General features: G+C 30.4%; 1 protein-coding gene across 37 annotated transcripts in view; it reads right to left on the reverse strand.

Annotated features, from left to right (window-relative positions):
• Positions 1 to 10,214, reverse strand: part of Rims2 (regulating synaptic membrane exocytosis 2) — a 601,671-nt gene that overhangs the window by 430,145 nt on the left and 161,312 nt on the right. For all 37 annotated transcript variants that reach the window (XM_047527145.1, XM_047527153.1, XM_047527031.1 and 34 more), the window contains one exon: positions 8,997 to 9,207. In XM_047527145.1, the coding sequence (XP_047383101.1) occupies positions 8,997 to 9,207 (211 nt within the window). The remainder of the gene's footprint in view (positions 1 to 8,996; positions 9,208 to 10,214) is intronic.

Raw genomic sequence — 10,214 nt, forward strand, 5'->3', positions numbered from 1 at the left:
TCCTGTAGTTTGGTGCTATCCTGAGTTCCTTTATATCTTAAGCTATTAAATAGTCTCTATTAGGATTAGAATGCATTATAAATGCTATTATTAGTGTCCCCATATATGCTAAATAGAATCTACTTAGCTTGGTGCTTATCTTATCTACTCATCAGGAGCTCACCTTATCTATTAACGAGAACAGTAGGTACTGGGCAATGTCCTTGAGTCCTTAACACCAAAAGTTTAGGAGCAAGAAGATGCTAACAGAAGCTTTTGAATGCATAATACCCATAATCAAGCAAACCTTGCCCATGCTATATATCCAGTGGCCTACAAATACTTTTTCTTCTCAAAAATAACCTCTAAAACTATGTATACCTTGCATATTTTTAAGTCAACATTTTAAAGTCTAAAAGGTTAAGATACAGTTTCAGATTTATTGTATATTGTAGATGCACTCTGCATATATTTTCATCAAACCTTAGAAGTACATATTTAGCTCATTCAACATATGGAAAATGTCTACCACGTAACTTATTTGGTAAATGAGCCCACATTGTCAAACCATTAGCTAAATGTGGGTTTCTATCCAAAAAAGTCCAACCTTGTTATTAAAATCAAATAACTGTCAATATGAATAACCATGATAATTATATCACACTCAAATTCTAATTTTAAAAACAACAGATGAGGCACCAGAATCCTGCCAGAAATTTGTTGCCTAAATGAAACAAGGTACTGACCCTTTCTGTATTTCTTACATGAGATTAGAGAGCATTTTTTCTTTAGAAAAGTAGAAAAGAAATTGTAAAAATGAGCTAGAAAAGAAAAATCCAAACAGAAAATGTTCTCATATAGATTGATTTTAAGAATACATATGGAAATCTTACCCCTTGAAGTTATTCACACCATCTATTCCCAGAAAGCCTTTCTTCCACAGTAGAGGTATACTACCTCACTTTCAAGAACACTGCAATATTCTCTGAGTATTAAAAAAAAAAACATGAACTCACCTAAAGATTCCTGAAGAGAAATAATCCCAAATTGGAACCAACACAGTATTCATAGGCATATTTGCTTCCTTAGATAATAGTATCCATAGATTATTATGATACACAGGTAATAGGTTGAACAGGCAAGTTGAAGCAGGTGAAAACTACTTAAAATATGTCACAATATGGAAAGGAACTAAGCTCATGTAAACTTTGGAAAATGCTTTCCTTTATGTTTGGTTCAAACTTTATTTTGTTTCCTTTCACAGTACTAATATGCATTAGGAAATACAAAATATCCTGGTTTTGCAAGTTAACTGTTTTTTTTTTTTTAAGTCACTAAATTATCTTGCACCACTGGAAAGATCAGCATCAGTAAAAGGAAACAATTCTCCCTTTTAAATTGTACAACTATTTTTTAATAATATTCTCAGTGTAGATTATTCAGTCTACAGGCATGAAATTGAGAGTCCATCTGACATGATATTTGCGTAATGATGACTTTGTAAATTATAAATTTCTAATAAGCTTGTCTGCTTTATCCATTCCTCAAATTCCTCTGAACATGATTTTCTAAAATAGTGGTGTCCTTAATACTGCCACATTATACAGATGTGAGATGTGAGAAGGAATAAAAAACAAAGCTTAATTCCCAATATATGCTACTTATAACTTCTAATAATAACCAATATATAATTACTTAAATGGTAGAAATAATTATCTACATGAATGTGATTTTCAGGTATATCAAGAATTATACAAGTAATATAGTATAAATTTTAAAATCATAAAATACTACACCAAGAAGAAACCTTTTAAAATCATTTAGATCAATGACTTCATTTTACAGATTATAGAAGCACTATGAGAAAAAAATGACATGTCAAATAAATAGGTTAATACCAGGGTTGGAACAGAACTTGGTTCTCTTGATATTTTTTAACTTATGATGCCCTCTCCCTGGAGAATTTTCAGTTCTTTCTGATATATTAGCATGTAGTGATTCTACAAAGTCCAAAAGAAAATTCATATACAATATTGCTTGCCTTAAATTTATGGAGACTGATATCGTACTATACTAGCACAGTGAATATAGACTTGCACATAATCACACTGGCATGTAATTTTTTAAAAAGACCTACCTAGAGGATTACAAAACTATTCTAATCATTATTGGATTTCTCAAAACATAGTTTAATTACTAGTCATTAAAATCACTTGTATAAATATTAATGATTTGCTTATATAATAACATCAGTATTATCAATGCATTCTTACTATCTAATATATTGAACATGTATATATCAATATATTTTAAGGGACATGATTCTTTCATAAGCTTTATAAAACTTTAATTTATTTTGCTTCAAATTTGATAATAGTGACAAAATTTCATGTTACATTTTAAGTTCTTATTTAATTTTAACAATTCTGAAAAATGCATATCCTTTTATTTTTTAAAAATTAGATTAATCAAGTAAATAGTAATTAAGTAGACAGTAATATAATTTTCCTACCATAAGATAAAAGAAATGAAAAGTTGAAGTTGCCATACTTTGAAGCTTAAAAATAATCCTCACTGGACTTGGGAGGCTAAGACTGGAGGATCCCAGTTCAAGGCCAGTCTTAGCCATTTAGGGAGATTCTCAGAAACTAAGTGCGACCCTTCCTCAAAATAACAAAACTATTGGAGGTGTAGCTCAGTGGTAAAGCATCCCTTGGTTCAATCCCCAGGAAAAAATAATAATAATAATCCTCATTGTAAATTGCTTTTAATGTCTTTCTAAGAGCACCATTTGATGATTACAAAATAATTTCTTTTTTATAAATTAATTATTTTTTCATTAAACATACAGTTTGTATTTATTATGGGGTATCATCTTTAAAAGAAAATAAATGGGAGCAGTATTTTATAAAATCTTGTTGTATTGGTACTTCCATAGGTCCAACACTTCATTTATTCTCTGTGTATCCTTAATGTACCTTCAGAAGCATAATTGATGTTAACGATGGCTCCTCATGAAAAAGACTCAATTAAAACAAAAGGTTATTTTATTGTGTTCTCTTAGGAGATTATAAAAAGAATTTTTGACAGCTTCAGAATTAAATTTTAATCTATAAAATACTTGTATTTTCAATATTCTACCTCATAAGATAAGTTTGAGCCAGGTGTGGTGGTGCACAAGTGTAATTCCAGCTATTTCAGAGGCTGAAGCAGGAGGATTGCAAGTTGAAGGCCTGCCTCAAGAACCTAGCAAGTCCCTGTCTCAAAATAAAAATAAAAAGTAAAAGTCAGGGGATATAGCTCTGTGGTATAGCACCCCTGTGTTAAATCCCCAGTACCACAAAGAATAAAAGAAGAAATGAAAGAATGGTCTGACCAAATTTCACTGAGCATAATCCTTCAGGAATAGGATAACTCAAGGATATGTATTTATCACCTACTGACAGCAAAAGCCTTGTCCTATGATTTAAAACACCATACTCATGATGATCATACTCACGATGATCAAATCTGAAAAAAGTAATTGAATGGAATGGTCTTTTCATTTAGAATACAATCTTTACATGTTCCTTTCAAAGGAATGTTCCTCTAAAAGAATTAAGAAGTTCTTATGACAGGTCTCTTAACTGAATGAAAATATAGAAAATCTAAAAAAATAAATAAATAAATAAAAGCTAGGGCTATCTTTCTTAATCTAAAATCTATATTATTTTTATTATATTTTACTCTCCTGACTGTTCCTTTGACCTAAGAAAAATATGAGGAAAGTAGTGAGTCTCTAGTTCCTTTCTTCCACAACAAACGATCCCCATCGGAGTAATCTAAAACATTAAAAGAGATTTCTAGTTGATCACAGTACAATCTATTTTCAGGAGTATTCCAGATTGTCACTGTACTTAATTTACTGATTAAAAGTTTGCTCTGCATGAAGGAATCATACATTGAAAACTAAGAAATAAACTTTCAAAAAGTTAAGTCATTAGGGACTTCTGTTTCTGGCCTAAATGGGGATGACAAGAACCATATTTCCCCTTCTGCCTGAAACAAACAGACATATTTAAATATATAGAAGATTTTTTTAAGCTACATCACATGATATAACAAAGCACAGTGAGAAGCAAAAGATGGGAAACATGATAAGCTCTACAATTACAACTTTGAAAGACTTTCAGGTAACAGGACAGTAAGAAGGAGCTAAAGGGGAACCAATAAACACAGTTGAAGGGAAAAATCTGAGAGACCAGAGAGACCATCACAGCTAGATTTCACAGGCAAGGTCACCAGGGAAGAGAGAGAAAGGTTACACAGAGAGAACCCAAGAGACCCATAGAGGGCCCTGACAAGCATGCAGCAGAGTAATGATCAGTGAGCATGCATGTAAGGAAAATATTCAAGGGATTAGAAGATAAAGAAAGAAAAAAAAAATGCCTGAAAGGAATTAAGAGATGAGCAGATATTCCCACAAACAAGAACAAACAAAACCATAACTGATGGGACATTGGCTAAAGCACTCGGCCAAGTTTTTCTTCCTTCAAGAAGAATAATTAGTGGTAAACTGGGCACTACTCCAGATCCACCTAAAACACCATAAATGCAAGATGTGAGAGTATCAAACTGTTTCCACATAACTTCACTGTATCACAAAACAAAGCTTAAAGAAGCGTCACAGGAATACAAAAATAGTCAACATTCAACAGGCAAAACTTACAGTGCCTGGCATCCAACCTAAGATACTAGACATTCAGAGTCCGGAGAATATCATAATGAGAATAATCAATCAAACCCAACCAGAACAGCGATGTTAGAATTATCAAAGGAGGACATGAAAACAATTAAAATTGTATTTCATATACTCAAAAAGTTAAGAACATGGAAGATACTTAAAAACAAAGTCCCAAATTGAAATTCTAAATTCTATCATGAAAAGTATATATGAGATGAAAAAATACAGTCAATGGTATAAACAGCAGATATGATGTTAAGAAAGATTAGTAAACTTGAAGGCAAAATAACGAAAGTATACAAAATGAAACCCAGGAAGTACAAATTTTGGTTTAATGAAAAGAACATAAGTGATCTGACAACTTCAAGCAGCCTAACATATTGATAAAGGAATCCCTGAAGGAAAAAAGAAAGAGGAGGAATCAGTACAAGTACTTAAAGAAATAAAGTCATAAACTCACAAAAAGCTCAAAAACAAGATACAAAAAATGTGAAGAAAAATAAACCAAGAAACATCATAATAAATCACACATAACTTGTGATAAAAGAAAAGTTCAAAAGCAGCAATGGAAAAAACATTATGCAAAATATAAATATACAAATATATATGTATATATCACATTTGTCATTGGAATCAGTGAAAGGGAAAGACAGTGAAGTAATACCTTTAAAATACTATAAGAAAAAAATATCAACTTAGAATTCTATATCCAACATAAAAAAAACTTTCAAAAATAAAGACAAATTTTCTGCACAAAAAAGTTGAAAATATTCATAACCAGCAGACTTTCATTGTAAGGAAAACTGAAGGAATTTCCTTTGAGCAGATAAAATATGAGACCAGATAAAAATTCAAAAAAGTGCTACCTATGGTAACTACATGAATAAATGTATACTTTATTCTTATTATTTAAAACTCTTTAAAGATAAGCTTTTTAAACAAAATAAATAACAACATATTGTGGGGTTTATCAAACAGGTAAAAGTACAATATGACACCAATAACACCGAGTCTAAAGAGAAAAAATTGAAAGTGCACTATTGTAAGCTTCTTAATACCATTTGTGAAATGGTAAAATATCAGTCGAAGATTTACTTTAATAATTTAAATGTGTATATTACAAATCCTGAAGCAATTAATAAAAGACAGAGTTATAGCTATTAAGACAACAAAGTAGAAATGGAGAGTCATAAAAAATACCTGAGTGATCCAGAAGAAAAATAAAAAAATAAAATGAAAACAAAGACCAACAACATGTATCCCATTTGTTTACAATAAAAAAAAAAAGAAAACAAAGACCAGATGAGACAAGAAGAAAACAAACACTAAGATGATATAATCAAAACAAATCTCATCAATAATCACATAAAATGTAAATTTTCAAAACATCCAACTAAAAGCCAGATTGTCAGGTTGGATAATAAAGTAGGGCCTAACTATATTCTTCCTGAAAAAAAAAAAAGTACTTTAAAAAGTTTTAAATAATAAGAATAAAGTGTACATTTATTCATGTAGTTACCATAGTTAGCACTTTTCTGAATTTTTATCTGGTCTCATATTTTGTCTGCTCTAAGGAAATTCCTTCAATTTTCCTTACAATGAGAGTCTTCTGGTTATGAATATTTTCAACTTTTTTGTGCAGAAAATTTTGTCTTCATTTTTCAAAGTTTTAAGTAAAAGAATAGAAATATATATGTATGTTAATACCACCCAATAGAAAGTTGGAGAAGCTATATTAAGATTGGACAAAATGGATTTCAAAGCAAAGAATATTACCAGGAAAAAAAGAAGTCCTCTTTATAATGATAAAGAGGTCAATTAAATAAAAGGCATGCAAAGTATATTCTGGGACTACAAAATAATTATAAATCATTAACAGAAAGATCTACAGAAACCTCCCAACATTTGAAAATTAAATAATATATTTATATAAACTCAAGGAATCAAAGAAGAAAAGAAAAATATATAAATTTTTTAACTGAGTGAAATGATAAGACAACATATTCATGAGAATTTGGTGGATGTCAATAAAGCAGTAATACCTAAGGGAAATTTCTAGCATATAACCCATATATTAGAAAAGAAACAGTGTCTCAAAATAACCACCTCACCTTCCACCTTAAGAAACTAGAAAATTAAACTCAAAGTAAGCAGAAGAAAAGAAATAATAATAATTAAAACTAAAATCAATAGTAGGGAAAAATCAATGAACCAAAAGGTGATTCTTTGAGAAAATCAACAAAATTAACAAAAATCTAGCCAGACTGAAAAGGGAAAATAAACAAATTACCAATATCAAGAACTATAGTCATGGTATTAATACAGATTCTATAGATATTAAAAGAATAATAATGGAATACTATGAACAATTTTATATCAATAAATTTGACAACTTATGAGGAACTGGACAAACTCCTTGAGAGACATAGTTATGCAAACTCATAAAAGAAAAAAATAGATAACATGAATAACACTGTATCTATTAAGGAATTTAAACTATACACTTTTTCGACAAATAAAAATGCATGCCCAGATGGCTTTACTGGTGAAATCTACAATCATTAAAAGATGAAATAATACAAATTTTACACAAACTCTCCAAAACATGGAAGACAAGGAAATACTTCCCAACTAATTCCAATAGGCCATCATTAAACTAATTCCAAAACCTAAGAAAAATATTTCAAGAAAAGAAAAATACAGATAATATGCCTCATGGACATAGAAGCAAAAATTTAAAACAAAATTTTGTCAAATCAAACTCATTGATATGTAAAATGGATAATCTATCATGACCAAATAGGGTTTATCACAGAAATAGAGTTGGGATAACATTCAAAATCATAATAACAAAGAAGGTAAGAAAGAAACATAAGATTAATCTCAATAGATAGAGAAAAAGCTTCGGGAAAGCCCAACTTCTATTGATGATTTAAGAAACCAAAACTTTCAGCAAATTTGCCCAGTTGGCATCTGTGAAAGCACAGCTAACATTAGACCTGACAGTGAAAAACTGAACGCTTTCCTAAGACTGAAAACAATACCAGGAGACCAGCACCATGGTACCTGCCTGTAGTCCCAGCAGCTCAGGAGGCTGAATCAAGAGGATCACAAGTTCAAAGTCAGTCTTAGCATCTCAGCAAGGTCCTAAACAACTCAATGAGACCTTTTCTCTAAATTAAATTTTAAAAAAGGGCTGGGCATATGGCTCATTGGTTAAGTTCCCCTGAGTGTAATCCCTGATGCAAAATATAAAAATTAAAATAAATGTTGTCTACTTTCACCATTTCTATGCAAAATTATAATGCACTACTTAGAAGAAAAAAAAATCAGGTAAGCCAAAGGGAGAAGATAAGAGAAATACATGATTAGTTCTGGACAAAACAAAATATTGATAAAGAGCACAATGAAAAAATGAAGAAATGAAATTAGAGCAGAGAGCAAATTCCCACAATTATGCCCAAGTAATGTATATAAAGATATCAGCTTCCTATTTAAAAACTACCTAGGTAAATAATTAGATGATAAGATACCAGTGAGGAGATAAAGGCAAATTCTAAAGAACTTACTGTACTGGACATTTTTAAATATTGCTTTTGCTAATTTAAAAAAAATATTCTTTGGATAGCATTAGCATATTCCCTAAAGTAGAAAGATAAACTACAAAAATCTAGTAAGTATAAGAAAATTTAATATTCTTCTTTAAATTCTATAGTTTCCATAGTCATAGTCTACTATTTTTCTATTAATGTTAAAATAGAAACAAAGGAGTAGGTAGCTTCAAAATCCATAAAATTATGAAACAGAATCTCAAAGGTGAAATGGGCTTCTTTCAAAAAGAAAGGAAACAGACCAAGGAAGAACACGTCTACGAATTTGTAAAACTATGTGTAGCAATGGAGAAACTATATTAAAACTCTGACATTGATCAGTTGCATGCCTTAAGAATGAACTTTAGTCTCTTAGGGTCTGAGTTTTCTGCACCTAAAAAATAAAGGAGTGAGACCATTTTATCTCTTATATTGTCTTCAATATTATGTTCTTATATATTATATTCTTATATTATCTTTGAAAGTCTAAGATCAAATGGTTCTAAACAAAATCATAAGCTAACTGACATAACACAATGAGACAGGTATCTTCAAAATTCAGTGAAAAATTAAAGAAACTCTCTAAAATGAGGACATCAGAAGTATTTTGTTCTTTGGTTAATCACAGTAGTAATTTCAGTTATCTTTTTTTTATTTGCGATAAGCTTAACTATAAGAGAACTGTCATGCTTTCATTTCCGTACCTTGTTTGAGCGTAATGACACCCGACCTCCACAACGAGCACAGAACTTTGTTTGGCAATATGAACAGTTATGGCCACATCCATCAGCAAATTTCGTTTTGTGGCAGATACCACAGGTTGGGGCATCACCCTTCTGTTCTTGCTGTTGCTGTGATTCTTCTCCCATCTTCTTAACCTGCTCCTTATACATTTCAAATTGCTGATGAAGTTTTCTGCAGAAAAAACAGACAAGAAAAAACTTGGTTTCCCTTATGGTCTCAAAAAAAGAAAAACCCACAATCTATAATTTCCTAACCAAAAAATACACAGAATGAGAATAAAAATTTAATTTTGTGCTTACAGAATAACATCCTGCATGGCACATCACATTGTAAAAGTGTTACAATCAGTTTTACCTTCTGTTACACATATCGATTTAAAAATCAATTAATACATGTTTATGGAGGTATTTCTTTGAATAAGAACTATAAAATTTCTACCTACCATTTGCAATATTTTTCAATCATATGCTTTAAAATATTTATTATGTTATTCTTCAACAGTTTAGCTTTAAAAATACAGGAAGCTAATTTGACATACATAGTGAAGCCAAAATCTATGAACTTCAAATAAATGAAACACAATCTAAATTGGAATAACCTAAAATATCCAAACAGAGGGGAAACCACTAGATGAGTGCTCTCGCTAATCATTTAAATCTATACAACAGTCTGAACATAACCTAGCTGTTAAAAAAAAAAGTAAAATCTTAATAGGCTAACAAACGAGGGTTGTGCAAATAAAAGTTAAGTTTCACTTTAAAAATAAAGGATCACAAAGATGTCTAAAAAGCATATTATTTACTCTAATTAGAAATAGTGATAAAAACTTTTCATTTCCATTGTCTCTTAACAAAAATTTTTAAAAATATTTTTGTAGTTGTCAATGGACCTTTATTTTATTAATTTAAATGCAGTACTGAGAATAGAATTCAGTGCCTCATGCAAGCTAGGCAAGCATTCTACCACTGAGCCACAACTCCAGCCCACGAAAATTTTTTAAATGTTTAAAAACTGTAATTAGTTCGGTTTAAGATTTAGAAAACTGCAAATAATCATCCTAACAATGACTAAAGGATGAATAATCTATAAAATAATAACTTTTCTTGAGTTCATCTGAGAGGTGAGATTATAAGGAAAACATTCTGAATTCCAAAGAGCAACAAGTCTATCCAAGGAGA

The sequence above is a fragment of the Sciurus carolinensis genome, chromosome 1 (genome assembly GCF_902686445.1).
Source record: "Sciurus carolinensis chromosome 1, mSciCar1.2, whole genome shotgun sequence".
NCBI lineage: Eukaryota > Metazoa > Chordata > Mammalia > Rodentia > Sciuridae > Sciurus > Sciurus carolinensis.